General features: G+C 30.4%; 2 protein-coding genes across 2 annotated transcripts; both read right to left on the bottom strand.

The window, feature by feature from the left end:
- Positions 1-470: 470 nt before the first annotated feature.
- LOC114394236 (hexokinase-2, chloroplastic-like) lies at positions 471-4,278 on the bottom strand. Its single transcript, XM_028355908.1, has 9 exons — positions 3,886-4,278; positions 3,645-3,795; positions 2,907-3,089; positions 2,534-2,608; positions 2,136-2,291; positions 1,940-2,035; positions 1,721-1,851; positions 1,382-1,463; positions 471-1,023 (listed from the first exon to the last, which is right to left on the bottom strand). The coding sequence occupies exons 1-9, from the start codon at positions 4,167-4,169 to the stop codon at positions 679-681; spliced, it is 1,503 nt and encodes a 500-aa protein (XP_028211709.1). The 5' UTR covers positions 4,170-4,278; the 3' UTR covers positions 471-678.
- Positions 4,279-9,944: 5,666 nt separating this feature from the next.
- On the bottom strand, positions 9,945-13,862 carry LOC114391399. The gene is made up of 3 exons (XM_028352402.1): positions 13,234-13,862; positions 12,738-12,838; positions 9,945-11,191 (listed from the first exon to the last, which is right to left on the bottom strand). Exons 1-3 carry the CDS (start codon positions 13,719-13,721, stop codon positions 10,527-10,529), a joined length of 1,254 nt encoding a protein of 417 aa, XP_028208203.1. The 5' UTR covers positions 13,722-13,862; the 3' UTR covers positions 9,945-10,526.
- Positions 13,863-18,408: the final 4,546 nt, after the last annotated feature.

Genomic DNA, 18,408 nt, shown 5'->3' with positions numbered 1-18,408 from the left:
AATTTTTTGTTTAAATTTTTAAAAGATTCGATTTCACTTTAATTTTTTTTACAATGAACCATTTAATTTTTAAATGGTTCAATTTATTCTTTTCTTTAAAATTTGAGTACCAAATTTATTTATTTTTTAAAATTTAAAGATTACATTGATTCAAATTTTAAGAATTTGAGGATTAAATTATATCTTTTAAAAATTTTAAGACTAAATTAAACAACACAAAGTAATACTTAATCATTTTCTTACAATTTACTTCTAGAGTTAATTAATTGATTTTAATTTAATTGTATCAAGACAAATAAGTAATGTTACTAATACTACATTTTTACAATTTTTTTCACATATTTTTATTTTTCTCTATCACAACATTTATTTTATTACACATTTTTCTCTTCTCTTCTTATTTCTTTCTTTTGTATAAAAAAATGTAATTTTTTTTATATATAAATTACGTTACTAAAAAAACAGTTATATACATTACTGATTACTGTACCAATCCACTAAAATTATATAAAGATCTAGTAACAAGAGACTTGAGTATTTTATATAAAATACAAATTTCAATACTACGTTTATGAGGAAAAATAATAATCTTGGACCTCCATCAAGTGACCTTTTCCTCTCCCATATACAAAAGGAAAAATGGATTATTCCTTCAATTTTTATTTGCATGATAATGGACTATAAGTCTTGGTTGTACATGGAGTTTGAAGCAGCCAATAGAGCAGCTCCTATTCCAGATCCATCTTTAGTATGCTCTATCACCACATTGTTTGACTTTTCTGTTCCTAGCAGCTCTGTGACTGAATCTTGCAAATAAGCCCTGTATTGAGGATAATTTTCATATAAGCCCCCATCAATGGCAACAACACTTCTCTTCCCATTCCCAAAGACGAGACCTCTCTGATCCTCTTCCATTTTTTGTAGAATCCCCACTATTCCTGCACCAGCTAAGCTCCCACCTCGCTTTACAATTGTCTCACAAACCTCTAAAACTGTTTTTCTTTCACTTAAATTGGATTCAACCTGAAGAGAAACGACCCAATGGAAACAAAACACAAAATGAAAATTAATGATAGGATGGGTATTATATGCATTTTTTTAGCAGATACAATAAAACACATTGCTCTTGTTTGACAATAATATGATCATAACTCTGCATCATCTTAAAAATCTGGTCCACAAGGAGTATGCTTTTAAATAAAATATATTTTGAATAATTATTTTAAAAAATACTGTTGAAAGAGTGAGTTTTATATTTGCAATATAAAATAACAAAATGGTGCTTATTTATATAATAGTTCTCTTGGGAAATTACCATCTTTATAGAACAGGTGCTTAAAATTATCAGAAGTTTAGACTTTAGGACTAGAAATTAATTTACCCCTGCTTTATCATAGAGGAGGGACCCAACTGCATGTAAATCGCCAGAACTGTCCTGCTGCATGGCACATAGATCTGGGGTCCTGTTAAATTTATATAAAGGCATATGAATATAGCTCAAGAGTGTTAAACGTAAAGTGTATATGATTACAAAATATGAGTAGAACCTTTTTTCCCCATTTAAAGAAAAAGGAATAACGGGGAGAAACTTAGAAACGGTAAAATGAAATTAGAGCTACATGTATAGAGTGAATGCCATATTACCAAATTTTACTAGCAATGTGATCTATTAATGTATATGATTTGAGCATAGATTTTAACTGAAAATAAAAAATCTTACCCGAGTATGAAAGGTGTAGATAGTTTCTGCGGGACAGATTTTCCAAACAAACCACCCTCTTCAGCCATTTCCAGCAACACTCGTCTAACAATTTCGCCTAGATACATTCCCGAGATTGTCTTTTCAAATATCTGCCAAGTAATATGCAGAGAATGATTCTTCTACTTGCTACTATTTCAGAACAACTAAATTATGAAGAATGTTGCTACCAAAATTCACCTGCTCACCCGGATTGATGCTAGCAGCATCCATTTCCCTATCGATCTTGGTTAAAGGGAGACCATTTGAGAAAGCACCCCACTCAGTGCTAATGATCTGAGAATCAAGGAATGTTTTTCTCAGATTAAGATGATCTAGTTCATATAAAGCATTAAAACAAGATATGATGAAACAAAGGAGATAAGTGTTTATTAACCATTTTCCCAGAAGAAGAGACATGGCCCTGTAACTTAGGAATGGCACTGATCTGTTCAACATAGCAAGCATTGGTTCCAGTACCCAAAATGACAGCAACCACGACATCATTATCCCAGTATTCTGCTCCAGCTAACGTTGCCACGGTATCATTCACCTATTAGGAAGGAATTTGCTATATTTTTTTATCGCCACTGTATTGGTTTAAACTTAGTTTAATTTTGATAAATTGGCACACTGTATAACCAATTATAAACCATTCTACATATGCCTTTCAAAGTAATTAGCACAAAAATCAACCATTTTCAATTATACTTATACGACATCTCATGATTGGATAAGTGTATTTTCATTAAATTCTTAAACTTTTATAAAACTATTCACATTAAAACAACATACCAGAGCAGAAACTCGCATGTCTATTCCTTGCCTTTCCATTGCCTCGTTCAGACAAGCCACCACATCTCTCCCTGCCTGCATAAAGAGTTAGCAGTTCCAAGTCATGCTAGTATCATGTTAATATATTTCTGCTACTATCTAACTATACCAAAATATAAAACTCTAGTTAATGATCCTGATTAACAACACAACTTACATTGCCCCTCAATAATGTATAGTGCCCTTGTATTTGAATTTATCTTTTTTAAAAAATAGTGACAATTAGGATTTAGGATCGATCTGTATATTGTTAGAGTTTTGCTTTAAGTTGATCTGTGAAAGAATGCACACTAAGTTAAATAATAGTGATCAGCATAGATAGATAAAAACATACTGTTCCAGACACTGCAAAACCCTTGGTCCACTTGATTAGTATGCCAGAATCAATAGATGCCTGCTTCACAGGAAATGAAAACGTGAAGCCAATCTCTCCCTTTTTTCCCGGTGAGATATGAAATCTACCATCCTCCTTGGACGCAAATTTTGCTAGCCCCGAAGCAATGAAATCAAACAGCTCCTGCAATTGAAATTGAAAACAAACATAGGATTTGTTTTATGAGAAAATACTTATACTGAAAATGTCAACAATTTACATTGTCATCTTATCACAAAATAATATATATAAAAGTTATTAACGTTTGTAATAAATCTTGAAGGTCAAACTTACCATGATTTTTATATTTTATAAAAATCCCAGATTGGTTGACAATATAAATTAAATTATTTTTTGTCAAGATGTTTTCTCATCCTCTCCTAGAAAAGTTTTGGTTAAGTGATGGGCAAACTTATAGCAAAGAGATATATATTATATGCTAGATACAAACAAATTTTAGATTATTTTTTTTCAACCATATTTATCATTCACAGATGGTAATCTTTTTCGAATTAGATAGAATAATTATGAATGATAAAGATCTCCTTCTTTAAGAAGTTAACACAATTTCATATCTAGAACTTAAATCCGAAACTTGCTGAAACAATCTGGCAACAGTTGATCCAATGTTTGGTGGTGGTAAACAAATATTATATTTGAAAACAGCAATGAAATTAATTATTAAAATAAATGAGTTACCTGAGATGTAGCAAACATGAGTTGATGAGGTATGGAAACTTGATCAAACTCGGTGGCAATGACACGCTCATCTTTGCCACCCAACTGCACCCTCAGCACACGGAAGTTGGTTCCTCCGAGATCCAAGGCATAAAACAACCCTTTCTCATTCCTGAGTCATGTCATGTCACAACAATAATAAATCATTAACATTGTGGAACATAACAATAATAAGGAAAGCTGGGAAGGGAACAGAACATACCCAGTGGGAAGATTTTCAACATAGCTGGGTATCATGGGAAGCCCGGGCCCAGGCCCAGCCTCTGCAGCAAGCCCAGCTCGCATGTCAGAAGACATGTTATTGGCCACTTGCTGAAGAAGGGGCAGAGGAGTGGCACACTCGTGTTTGAGTTTCGTCAATATTCTGGTTGGGGTGACTGACACTTTAGATCGGAGAGCCACCGTTAAGCACCGCCGCCGCGATCGTGAAAGACAGGATCCTACGGCGGCGGAGGTAGTGTCGGCAGCAACAGTAACAGACATCATCTTACGTTTGCCTCTACTCTATCTATCTATCTGTGATCTCTTTTCAGCTGATCCAACACTCTTTATGAAAAAGTGAGAACACAAGAGTACAGTACAGTGTCACTTACAACCGTTACGTTTTACTAGTACTATCTTTTAAGTTAGTTAAAACACTTTTTGATGAATTTTTTAATACTAACTCCTAGGTTAATCATAATTACAAAAAAGTTAACCTTACCGATATATTTACTTGGCAGAGTATTTTTTTTTCGATTCTGATTATGTAAAATTTCATTAATTAGAAACAATCATACATGGCAAGTGTGATTGATCAACTGTATGTTAAAAAAAATACTTACAAAAAAGTAATGATTAAGAAAAAAATACTAGTAACTTAAAAAAACTCACGAATGAGGGAAATAAATTTAAATTAAAATATTTTATGCAAGGACCTAACCGTTAGATACGGGACCTAAGATGAGCTAGATATATTTTGTCTAATGCACTACGTAATTACATTTTGGCTAGGTTGGGATTGTGGCGGACATTACAATGCAAACGTGACATCTCTATGCTTTGTCCTCTTTGTTAACAAATCAAATTCATTTAGATTACGTTTCTATAGAAAATTTTAATTGAAAAAAAGTTATTTATAAGAGAATTTGAATTTATGTAATCTAAAATTCATTGTTTGGGTGTTTATTTTAAAGAATTTAAAATTTTAGAATTTTAAAATAGAATGTTAAACAATTAAAAATTTGAAATTTCAATTTCTCTTCTTACAATCCTTTTTAAAAGATGATTTTAAGAAACAACATTTGAGCTCATGAAACATCGATCGGGTATAAACGTAGAAGAATACGTATAACTAGTATAACAATCATATCTTTTTTTCATTTATTTCTTTTCACCTTCATAATTTTAATTTTTTTATCCAAACACAAAATTTTGAAAATAAAAAAATTTCAATTGAAGTATTTAAAATTCTTAGAATTTAAAATTTTTCAGAATTTTAAATTCTTCAATCCAAACACACTCACGAATATTCTAATATCCAATATTTGTGGCTCTCTCCATGCTGTATAGTTGAAGAGGAAGAAGAAACAAATGAAAAACAAGGCATTTTTTTAATGAGTAATCGGTACATGATAATGTTAAAACATTTTATTACATTGATAGATATAGTACATCTAATTTAAATATTTTATTTTCGTTTATTTTTTGTAATTTTAAAGTCTTATAATAATTGTTCAATTGGCCGAAAAGGAGAAGAGTATAGATTGAACCTTCAACGTTAGTTGAATAGGACTTTCAATGGAGATCTTCCCTGCTTTGCTTTGGAGGGAATATAAATGCAGAGACTCTAATATTTAAGTCAGTATTGATCACTGATAAGAATGAAGAAGAGATGAAAACCGTACCTTGAGGTTTTGAAGATTTTAATCATTTTAACCACTGTAGTTGTCAAATAGAATGGGTTATTAGGCCCTTTTGGGCCGAACAACATTTCAGAATGATCATCTTTCTTAAAATATTGTAATTTTATCATATTTAACACTAATAATATATTATCTCATATAATTTATTTAAATTTGTGAATTGTACAGGAAAGTTACTAATTTAAGTAGTAAGGCCTTTGTCATGCAAATACCAGGTAAAAGAAAGTCAAGCTTCTCTGTTTCAAAAAATATATCTATCCTAATTCTCATGAAATAAAAGTTACCCAAAGGAGAAAACGTTACATGTTTATTCAAGAGACTACAATGTTTTGCTAATTAAGAGCATTATAATGGGAATTGGTTAATCGGTTACTTAATAAAAAAAATATTATTTTAATGTGTCAAATTTGATTTTGAGTCGTTTAAAATTGAAAAGAGTTGTTTGTATTAATAACTATCACTCACCAGTTGTCTACTTTGTATTAAATATAATATAAGAAAAATAAATATTTATGAATTAAATAACTTGTAATAAAAATACATATTGAATAGAAAATTAATTAAATTACTTAAAATTAAGGTGACATAAATTGAATTGGTTATATAAATATCATTATTGCTCTAAGAAGAATGATTGTTTGAGTGTGACAGGTGATTAGGGAAAAGGTGATTTTGTTTTTCGGACAGATGCAAATGTGATTTGTTTGATTTTGGTATAATATAAATCATGGAATGCACAACTGTAATAGTCCCACTTTATTTTTCACCACCCTTAGTCTTAGCCTCGTGGGCCATTAAAATAGTTGTAATGTGGGGAACTAATCAACGGGGATACAGGTGACAACGCTGAATATAATATAGTGTCTTTGGATTAAATTTATGATGAGAAAGAATCGATTAAATTTTTATTGTAAAGGCAAAACAATAAATATTTATTTTTACTTTTTCATGGTGTAATTCCATTATCTGATTAGCTTGTATATTCTCAGTATTAAAATGAACTAATCAAGAAAGGTATATCAATCTAATAATGTTCAAAGTGGAAAGCACATCTTTTATATGGAATGAATATTATTTCACCTTTTGACAGATTTTTGGGTCAATTTTTTTATATTTATATAATTTTTTTTAAGTAAAACATCAAAAGTCCATTCATCAATCATTTTTAGACGCTCCTTCTAACATCCTGTCCTCTAACTTTTTTTTCTTTCCCAAATCTCCTATTGTGATAAATGGGATTCACATTCTTATCATAAACTATTTGGGGGGGAAAACTTGAATGTTTATGAAGTGTGCTATAAGCAATTAGAAGGTGATTAGCCCAATTAATTGAACCAATTAGCTGTATAGTTTCATTTTTGTCGATTAGTTGTGTAGTTGATTTGGTAATTAGTATAATTTGGGTTGCGTGAGATTTCATTTTCTTGAAGCCCAATTAGTTGTTTAGTTGTTGCTTTTTTTTGTCAATAACTAGTTGTGTAGTTGATTCGGTGAATTCTCATTAATAATAACAAATTTATATATAAACTTGATGGACTGACACCTTTTTACTTCACCTAATGAAATAAAAAATATGTATTATATCTAGTGTTATTTGTGAAAAAATAAGTAATTTTTAAAATTAATCAATGATATAAATGCATGAGTAAATACTAATGATTTAGAAGAAAAAAATTCACAATAATTAAAAAACTGTTGTATTAATGCATGAAATATTGATTGAGGATAATTTTTTTAAAAATATTTAATATAATATTAATTTTATAAAACAACTTATATTTTGTAACAATTTTTTTAACTACTCTTCAAGACCGAGATCACCAAAGCCGGAGGTAGAAAAAAAACAACTGATTGAGATTGCATGTTATTCACATTGTATGGTGGACTTTTTGTTAAAAAAAACTTAAATACATTTTTTTTATAAACTAATACTTTTTTTTATTTTTTATTTTTGTAAAATCATTTTTTTTCATTTTAATTTTTACAAGATGTATGTTTTACTTTAGATAACATTTTTTTTACTGTTTAAAAATACTATCTAAAGTGAGTTAAGGAAAAAAAATAAAATAAATACATTGTAAAAACTAAAATGAAAAATAAATTTGTTGGAATGAAAATGAAAAAAACGTAAAGACAAGACATATATTTAAACCTCAAAAAAATTATGTAATAAAAAAAATCAAAATTTTATATCTGTAAACCTGATGGATTTTGGCTCTGCCAAAGCCTTATAATCGTATGAAAATTTTATTCTCACATATAAATCTGAGAAATACAAATTCTTACTCAATCACAATTAGCATTCTTAGAAACTTTTTATGTTCGAAAAATATATATTACTCTCTTTTATTAACAATAAGAACCTTTTAATTTATTTCCATTATTCTACACTAATTTCTCAAAAATATTAAAACATTTATTACACCAAAAGTATTTTACTTTTTCATTTATTTATTTTAGTGTTAGAGAGATTTGTGAAAGAGAAAATCTAACGTTACTCATCCGTAAGTCATAACTTATCGACAATATAAAACTAGTCTTATATTGACAATAAGAAGTAATATTTTTATTAAAAAAATGTGAGGAAAAACAATTGGAAAAAAAAGTAAAGAGTAAAAAACAAAAGCTTCCCTGATAGTGCATATATAAATTTAAAATAAAATAAAAAAAGATGATGAAAAGTTCATCCCTAGGGTCTTTATCTAAGTCGCTATAGCTTTTGAGAATGATTAGAAGTCTTAAGGATAAGAAAACCATGAAACCTAAATTTGTCGTTTTTGCTGTGGAAAAGCATTCCAACTTAAAAGCTAGCTAAGGCTTAATTTATGATTAAGAAAATGAAACCATGAAGAAGGCATTACTTACTCCTCTCTAGCATGGCCTTGTGGGATGTTAGATTCGGTGGGAAACTATTGTTTTGGAATGTATGACTTTGTCCCAAAATACAATTGCTCTAGACAGAAAGAAAAAAACAGTGAATCTCCTCCATGTGCTCAAGCATGTGTTGGCAATTATCATCTTGTGTTTCTCCAATGCTCTCAAAGCCTAGATGCCTTCAAAAAGAAACAAAAAAAAAGGGATAGAAAAGCTATCTTCTTCATTATGCCCTTCTTGCTAAAGTGCTGTTTATTCAAGGACAACCCTAACCGATCACGTCCCAACCTGCTCTCTCGTCTTGGTTTTCTTATTCCTATTGCTATTTTTCTTTCAATAATTGCATAATGCCTCGTCATTTAGTTGACCACCATGATTATATATGTCTCCATAAATTGTCAAATGGTGCTAATTTATCGAGATAATGGGTGTTTTTATTTATATAAACCTCAAGTATCTTTTACCATAAACTATGTTGTTTGAATAGAAATGATCATTATGCACAATAAAGATTTATTTTAAATAATCAAAATTTAAATTTAAAACTTTTAATTAAGATAAAATAATTTTATATTAGCTGATAAATGTATTTGGTGGTCGGGACAGTAGACGTTAAAGTTGGAAGAATAAAATCTTGCATCATCACATATTTTCTAACCACAACAAAATTAAAAGTTTATGATGCTAAAAAAGTTGGCAAAGACTTTGGTAGTTTTCATCTTATTGTTTTAATTATTCAATTTTAATTAATGATATCGACAAGTTTTTGTTTACATAATAACTGTTTGAATAAAAAAAAACACAATTGTTTGAAACTTGGAATTGAATTAATAATTTTTTTTCAATTTTCATCGTAGTAATTATTATCATTTGTTTTTGGCAAAGACTTTTTCCTCCTATACAAAATTGAAAGGAAAAGAAAACGTAGACTCACTAATTATTACGGGACCTGGTAGTGTGGTTTGAAGATGACAGGTCAATGTTTTAATGCTTGAGCTGAATAGTCACTCATTTACGGCATGCTGTCTTCGTCACATGAGCAATCGATATCTTCATTTAATTAGCCCGTAACCAAAAAGTTCAGGACATTAACTAAGACTTATCTATAAAAAGAGGACATTAACTAAGATAATATGTAGTTGCTTTTAAAATTTAATCACCGTTAGATTTAGAACTGCACTCCATGCAGTAGGAGATCCGATTCCATAAAGATAATATATATTTGATAAAATTTTAAAAATATTTATAAAAAAATTAAACCACATTTATTTCTTGTTATAGTAAATTAATGTTCTCAGATACTAGACACATGTACAGTGTAGGAGTAACATGGTATGATAAATAATCATATCCTATGAGATTAAAGAATTGATCTTAATTTAGCTTCATATATTTAAAATAACATTTGTTTGGAAATGTCAAATTCATATATAAAAAATTAGTCCTTAAGTTCACCCAAAAACAAAAGTGGATCACCGGCAAATTGAACAGAAACACGCATGTTTGTTCAGTTTAGCAGTTTTGAGCTAAAAAGCATTCATTCACAGAACAAAGTGTTCGGAGACATTGTAATTAAAAGTAGGTGAGATATTCACAAGGTTGACATCAAACACACTTCCACCTTCCACCATTGATCATTGATGGGTCATGCCTCGTGCGTGTGCTTTGTGCATGCATTGTAGAACTACCAACCAGACACACCCAAGCATAGAAAAGTACATTACAACATTCTTCTTCCATCACTCAATTACGATGATATATATTTCTTTGTTACTCTTTCACATTTCACTTGTACTACTATTTCACACCCCATATAATATAATTAACGATCAATAAATTACTAGTCATTAAGTTGTAACTGAAATATACAGATTAACACTAACAACTAGTAACTTATTCATTGTTATATGGTTGAGTTGTGAAAATTGAAATATACTAATATTATACTACTACTAGTAACATTTTTTTTCTTGCGTAAAAATATATAAGTTTCATCTCTTTTATCAAAATTTTCTCCATACGCAAGATGCACTAAGGACCGTGAAATAGAATCGTTGTCGGCTTGCTAACACGAAGGGACTTTGTAAATGACTACGAAACAAGGAAGGATAGCCTTTGGATTGAAAACAACAAGTTCCTCGAGATTCGAGTAGATTCCAGCGTACCCAGCAACGGAATCATACGACGCAACCGACACGTGTTCCTCCTCGGACGGCGCGTCTTCGACCACGCGCTTCACTCTTCCAGCGATCACGCGACACACAAGCATAGCCCTGCGCGTGGCGTCACCGCACACAACAGAGTCGTGGGCCCTACCGCTGCTGGCGGTGGTCCTCACGCCCTTCGCCTTCCCGTGGTCTCCACTGCCGCCGCCGCAACTACCACCTTGGAAACCGTGCCTGATGATGGTGCAGACACCGCAACTGCCATGTACGGAGGCGCAGAGGGAGGAGGAGCCACGTGCGCCCAGTGCGCACGTTAAGGTGGTGCAGTGGAACCGCAAGAGTTCGTTGCCGTCTGCTGCGCACCTGGGGTTTTTCTTGGTGCTGCCCAGCGCACGGTTCTTTACGGTGTCCCTGCACTCCTCGAACCGTTGGATGGTGCGTTGGGTGTTGTGCACTTTTAGTATCCGTTCGATCTTGCATATCGGGTTGTCCTTCTTCAACCAACTCGACTTGAAGATTATTTCCACTATGTTCCGACCCGAATCCTCCGGACCTAGCTCCGAAACTGTTTCCCAAACACAAAATTAAATTAAGATTATTCAAAGCAATTAGTATTAATTAAATATTATCCTTTTCATGTTCTTTGAATGGAGAGACAGATAATATTGATATCACTGATTATACTTTTTTTTAAAAGATCATTGAATATAGTTATGAGCAAATAATTTTTTCTATCTGATTCTACTAAATTGAAAAAATTATCATGTTCTAGTATATGATTATAGTTTTCTTTTAGAAGATATGATTATAGTTATGAGTTTAGAATTGATATGTGAGTTTGCAATATTTGGGGAGGCAGATCATTTATCTTCGTTACAGCAGACAGCTGTGATATCGTACGTATAGTCTCCTACAGAACAAGTAATCTACAGATACGTTTGCCCCCACAACTAATGCACTGAAATTTTGGTGGGTGCATCTTGTGAATGGTGAATGAAGAGGTTATTCGATGTTTTTTTAAAAAAGAATTCGAATAAATTAAAGTGCGTTATTTTTCAAAAAACTTAACTCAATTGAAAAATAGTTAAAGTTTTTCAAACATGTTAGTAGTACTTATTATGCTAGTATGTTTTTATTAAAGAATGAAAATATATTAAAGTGTTGGCAGTGCAACATTAATTGTGTAGTCAGTAATTAAAAGTATTTTTTAAATACAGTAATTGATGGCCAAACTTTCAACACTGTTGAAAAATAATTCAAGTTTTTCAAACATGTCAAGGGGGATTTAATTATTGATAATGTACTGTCTTAAGCAATAATTTATTAGGAGAAGTAAAATCTATTAAAAAATAGACTTCAAAATGTTAAAAGAAGACTTGCTGAGTGTGGGAGGGCAAGAAAGGAAAAATCATGAGCAAGATTATCGGAGAAACAGTTCAAAAACAATCTGCATCATGACATGCATGAAGGTGGAGTCCATTTTGCTCAATGTTTCAAATTTCGAAGCTTACTTTTACATTTTAACCCCACAAACACGTTCCCTCAAGCACAAGGCAATTCAATCAATTAACACTGATATAGACAGAATTGTTATCATGCTCTCGAACAAACCATCAGATCTATATCGGACTACAGTACATCGGAGCTAAAGTGAAATAGTCATGATATTAGAGAATGATGAATTTTTTTTATTGTTATATTACTCTAATTGTTCTCTTCATGGAAAACAAATTTGATAAAGAATTTCGTCAATGAATGCCTTAAATGAATTAGTTAAATAGCATTAACTCCATTCTATATAATATCTTTAATTACTTTTAAAAAAATTGTTAGTGTTTACTGTTTAATACTTTTACATTTTTTATATAATAAATATGTCCTTTTTAATGAAAAAAAAAATCTACTTAACTTTATTCTTCTTATCAATGTTCGAATTGGACGTGATTACTACTATTTGCCTTTGACAAAAGATGTAAACATCATCAGCATTTGCTAGTAGCGGTGCATATATACAAAGGAATAATTAAATCGCATATAGTAGTGCATTTATAAAGGAATTAATGATGCATGTATTCTTCTGAAATAAAAAATAGAGCGAAATTAAAGAGTACCAGCATGACGAACAGCTTGATGAAGCTCCAAACTTTCCATTTTAGGGAAGACCTCACCACAGTGAGAACAAGCACACACAGTGCTCCTCGCAATTGGCAACCTGAATTTCATTGTTTGATTATAAACGGAATTAATTTAAGTTGGAAAAATGAAGCTACAATGCTAAATTAAAGTAATTAATTTGAATTATATATATATATATATATATATATATAAAAGATACTATTACCTCATTTCTATATCTTTTGATATTTAAATTTCCCACAAACTAAAAAACAGTTAATCGAATTAAAAATTGATGTATTTAGGTTAAAATGTCCTCATTTAGTATTTTAATCATCCGTACTCACTTTTATACCACTAGCAGTGGGTGTCAAATAAGGACAGCATTTGAGAAAAAAACATCAATTAGACTTTCAAATTCTAAAACTTGAATTGTTCGGGGAAAAAAATAAAAAAGCTAAAACGTGAAAAGAAATGGAAATGATGTGATACCTGCTAGGGTCAATGATCATGTGACATTCATAACACCCAGAAAGCTTCCTGAATTGCATGCCTCTGGAAGATGATGATGACGTGTAGGTTGCTCCACCGTGTGATTTTGCAGAAGAGCGAGTAGTAGTAGTAGTAGTAGTAGTAACAGGTTTCCTAGTGAGTAACCCATTAGTTTCCTGACCCAGAGAACTACTCTCTGGTGAGGAGTTATCAGACCTGTGCACAACACGTGTGTTCCCATGAACCACATCTCTGAAGCTGCATATGGAGCTGCAAGATGACCCTAGCTTCGAGTACCCACTTACCACTTTTGAAGGGTCATGCACTCTCGACCCTTCGATCTGTTTGCAGGTTAAGAGGTTCTTGATTTGGTCCCATGAGGAAGCTGGTTTCTGTTTCTGTTGTTGTTGTTGTTGTTGGGGTTTGCGCTTGTGGTGGCGTTTGGGGGTACTGGAGGACTGTTCAGGTAAGGAAGTTAGGAGAGCCATGAGAGAGTGTTTTGTAAAGCAAAACAAAACGTTCTCTCTCTTTCATACAACAAAGGAAGAGTGAGGCCGGGGTTCTATTTTCAAGTTTGAATAACTTTTTTCTGAAGGAGTTTGCGTAAATGAATGACAATAGAATAGAGGATCCCAGATGTGTAATAAAGGAGGGTGCAGAGGGTGCTGCTGTTTGGTGGGACATGCAATTATTCTTTATTTTATTCATTAATGTTATTAAAATATGTAGTGGTACTAGTAGTATTTGTATCACAACTTAATCTCTTCTTTTATTTTATTTTTATTTTTTTAATATATAATTTTCAGTTTCCTGCTTTCAGTGCTTTGGACCTACAAACGCGTGAAATTAAAATGGACTTACCTCTGGTAGGCGATTGGGAATGTAATAAATAAATGTTACTCTAAATTTCGGACGTGTTCAATTACTAGTAGTATCTGTTACTATTCCTTCATACTTTCTCTCTCTACTTCGGATTTAAGTTTTTAGCATTGTGTGGGGTGCTTGTCCTTTCAACTAAAACACAGATTCATCTTTTGGTTTTAATTTAATTTTAACTCATTATCATATTATATATATATATATGCATAATATTTCAATTTCTATTCTTATTTTAATAAAATGAGATCTTATTAGTATTTCATCATATTAGTATTTGATCATATGGTTCGACTGAGCTGTTCCATTAGGAAGGTATGGCCTACTGCTACAGTGAGGAAAAAACAAAAATGTTAACTGTTTGGGGGATGTTTATATCGTATCATTGTATGTTTGAACAGCCATATATCGAACCATGTGCTATCCAATCTTTGTTGCAGTTTTCCGTTTCTCTTCACTATTGTTTTGATTTCTCAAAAACGGACCGGGGAAGAAAAGCTAGCAAGGACAAGTGGGCAACTATCATAATAACTATGTACTTAACGAATATATATTACAAATATAAAGGCAAGGTCAAGTAGACAAGTTATCTCTAAACAATGGATAACTTACAAAGGAACATTTGACAAAATGTGAAAACTCATCAATATATAACTTGATGAATGAAAGCTAGCGCAGAAATAGGCACTTGACCAGGATGTGTAGTTTCTAAGAATGGTGCCACATATATTATAGGGGATAAAGAATGACTTGTTGATTTTATATCTACGTACGGCAACATTTCTAAGTTTCCTAGATGTTCCACTCAGCAAACATTAAAGATGAGGATTACAAGTGTACATTTTAAATAACTTACATTTAAATTTCTTATAAGCATATATGAACTAAATAGAAGTATTTGGTAAACAAATTTATTTTATTTTGTTTATGAGTTTAATTTTAATATATTATTTGTGCAAACCGATTATAAATCATTTTAAGTATACATTTAATGATGATTACAAAAGTCAATAATTTTACTATATGACAATTCATGACCAAATGGTAATATATATAAAAAATATTTACATTAAAAATATTTTTTAATTAAATTATTTGTTTATAGAGTTTTTTTACAATATTTTTTAGACATCATAAATATCTTTCAAGATAATAAAACATACAGGACCTATTATTAAAAATGATAAAAATTTTCTTTTAAGTATTTAATATAATTACATATTTAAAGTTTAAACTTAAGATCATTGGTTAGAATAATCATGTATAAGATGATTCATAATACAATGATATAGTGCTTTCCATATGTTACTTGAAACATTTGAACTTATAATTGATTACTATTTTTTCACTTACACCTCATTATTTAATAAAATTCCTCACGCGTTCTCTCCTTTGATATTATATTATTTAATTAAAAACAAACCTTTGTTAACATTACATTATTTATTTTAAACATCATTTTATGTATACTCTTTCTTTTATTATTAAAAACATTTCATCTTTACACAAAAAATTATAATAATTCAACATTAATTAAAAAAATTAAGACTATAATTACATAAAAAATGTTTTTTCCTATAAAATAAAAAATATAATTTATGTAAAAAAAGTATGTTTTGATGTTATTTTACATTTATTTACTAATTTAACAATTGGTTTTATCAAGCATCTCTAATTCATACTTCCAATTAAAAGTTAACTTTCAAATTTTAATTAATTTATGAATTTTTTTTGTTAAACATAGATGTCCAACAAATATAATGTTTTTTTGCTAGGAAAAGCTCCTTAACGTCAGAATAAACCAATAAGAATAAGAATACTATGAAATAGATCCGAGAAAGAGAATAGTGTAGTGAAGCAACTTGTGAGATTTGGTTTGAGTACTGTAGGGTGTAGCCTTGGGCATTTTCGATTCTTTAATTTTGCTACGGTGAAACGATCATATCTGATGGGCCCAAGATTCTGAAAGCAAGCAAAAGTTAAAAGCATATGAGCCAAGAAGGCATCATGTAAAACACGGAGAAAGAATAAGCAGCCATATGCCAATTTGCACCTTCCAATGTCATTCCCAATTCGTTTTCTTTTTCTTTTTCTTTTATTTTCCATGTCTATAAATATGTATTCATAGCTCATACGCACAACCATACACTTTTGGGTTTTTTAGTAGGAAAAAAACTTTTTTGTTATTTAATTGTATAAAAAATAAAAAGAAAAGGAGAATATATATATATATAATAACATAAAACTCTAATACAAAAAGTATATAAAGAGATGAATGTTCAAATTTTTGTACCAAAACACTTTTTCTTCTTTCTTCTTTCCCAAAGTGAAAGAATTATTATAAGATTGGATCACATGAGCTATTTGGTTCATTCTTTCCACTTTCATTAGCATCTTTAATAAGGATTTTATCCACTAGATTTACTATTATTCTTACTCGAGAGTTTTTCATGCCGGAAGTTAGAATTTCAGAAGAAAAACTAAAAAAAAAATCCCTTTTGTAAAAAAAAAATATTTTTTAATGTCATTAGAAAGAAAAAAGTTTATATTTTTTGTTCTGCACAAGTGAAATTCAAGTATCTAATTTGAGTTCACCATTAGAGCAAAAATAACAAAAAAATTATCCAAAAATTAAAAATAGGTTCTTCTACTAAAACTGCTCTAAGCAACAAAATGAATAAATGATTAAGGGTGTGTTTGTATTGATATTATGTCATATCGATTCATGTTGTTCAGATTATCATTATGCCTTCTACATCATTTTAGTATTTTGATATGATTTTTGTGTTAGATGTTGTCACTTAATTTCATTCCAACACATGCACTTAAATAATTGTTTTTTTTTTCTTGTGTGAATCTCATTTTCAATGGTTTCAAACGGAGCATTCATGTCACAACTAGGGAGGAAAAGAAAGAGAAGGGAGAAAACATAGGTATGATTCAAGTAATATAATGTGAGAAAAAAAATGAAGAGAAAAAAACGTACAAGGTCGGCCAAGAGTAAGGTTACTAAAGTTCAAGCTTTAGGGTTACCAACAAAAATTGTTTGCTATTAATTTTTTTTAAGTATAAAAAGGTCATATATGTTGATAAAAAAATTCATTATAAAAATCTCTTATTTAAACTAAAATAATTTTTCTCAAAATTTGCTTTAATTCTCATTCATCATTAGGTCAATTCTAAAATTATCGGTGTTAATAGCGAGTAATTAAAAAGTAAAAGTGTTCATATATTATTTCTCTTTTTGTTCAAAAAAAGTGAATATTTTATTTATAGAAATATATATTATCCATTGGAATAAATAATAATGACACTAGCAATGCAAGTATATTTTATAGTGTCATCTAATTATAAATCATCACATATAATATGCTTAATAGCTTTTATAATAAATACCTTACAAATTATATATAATTTTTTTATTAATTAATTGATGAGGATTCAAACATATTAAGCTCTATCCATTCTTGAATTTCAAGTAAAAACTAAAAGGGTAATCAAGCTAGAAAAGAATCACACTCTTTGTTTCGAGTACTAATGTTAGTATAGTTGACTAAGCTAGAAGGCGTTAGTTTGCTAATTTGAGAGTTAGTTATAGGTCTTTATTTAGGTCTTGGATGTACTATTTATGGAAGACATTAGTATGCTAATTTGACAGTTAGTTATTGGTCTTAATTTGTCTTGGCTGTACTATTTTATGGTGATTTCCCTCCCCTGTTTCTGACCATCCCTTTGTTAGAAGACGAGTCAAATGTTCATTTCCCTCGCTAGCTGGTTATGTTTGTGTTTCGGCTCTTAAAGTCCGTTTCATAATAATAATTAAAAAAGCATTTAGTTATTAATTTAGTTACTGTATTTAACTCACATGTGATGCATTATAGTTCGCAAGAAATAACATAGTGTATGTGTTCCATCAATAATTTAATTTCTTTGTAACCATGCATAGAAAAAAAAAACATACAAACAAGTGAACTATAATTCGGATCCAGCCTACGTGCGCATGTGGACCTGATTCACAGCACACAAGCAGAAGTTTGGTATTATAATAAGGAGAAATAACATGCACAATTAATGTGATTAACGAAAGGTATCATGGAGTTCGTCTTATTACATATGTCATATTCCATGAATTTCTGTGAGATTCAACGTACAACACAGAAAAGGATGAGAAATCAGTTTTAATATTTAGTAAATGGGGCCAAGTCCATATGGAATTAGTACTAGAGTAGTTATTAAGTCAGACATAGATTTGGCCAACCATTCGATCAATTAGCAACGTTATAAGCATAAAGAAAAAGT

This window comes from Glycine soja, chromosome 17 (assembly GCF_004193775.1).
Source record: "Glycine soja cultivar W05 chromosome 17, ASM419377v2, whole genome shotgun sequence".
Lineage (NCBI taxonomy): Eukaryota > Viridiplantae > Streptophyta > Magnoliopsida > Fabales > Fabaceae > Glycine > Glycine soja.
The sequence above is the reverse complement of the archived record's forward strand: the minus strand, read 5'-3'. Positions and strand labels throughout refer to the sequence as shown.

What these genes read in the sequence shown, in the direction of transcription:
- LOC114394236 (XM_028355908.1), bottom strand. Translation starts at nt 4,169, where the DNA reads ATGATGTCTGTTACTGTTGCTGCCGACACTACCTCCGCCGCCGTAGGA. An exon ending in GTTGAAAATCTTCCCACTGG is followed by an intron (nt 3,796 to 3,885) that starts GTATGTTCTGTT and finishes GACATGACTCAG; the next exon opens with GAATGAGAAAGGGTTGTTTT. An exon ending in GTTTTGCAGTGTCTGGAACA is followed by an intron (nt 2,609 to 2,906) that starts GTATGTTTTTAT and finishes CTCTTTATGCAG; the next exon opens with GCAGGGAGAGATGTGGTGGC.
- LOC114391399 (XM_028352402.1), bottom strand. Translation starts at nt 13,721, where the DNA reads ATGGCTCTCCTAACTTCCTTACCTGAACAGTCCTCCAGTACCCCCAAA. An exon ending in ATGATCATTGACCCTAGCAG is followed by an intron (nt 12,839 to 13,233) that starts GTATCACATCAT and finishes AATGAAATTCAG; the next exon opens with GTTGCCAATTGCGAGGAGCA. An exon ending in TCAAGCTGTTCGTCATGCTG is followed by an intron (nt 11,192 to 12,737) that starts GTACTCTTTAAT and finishes TTTGGGAAACAG; the next exon opens with TTTCGGAGCTAGGTCCGGAG.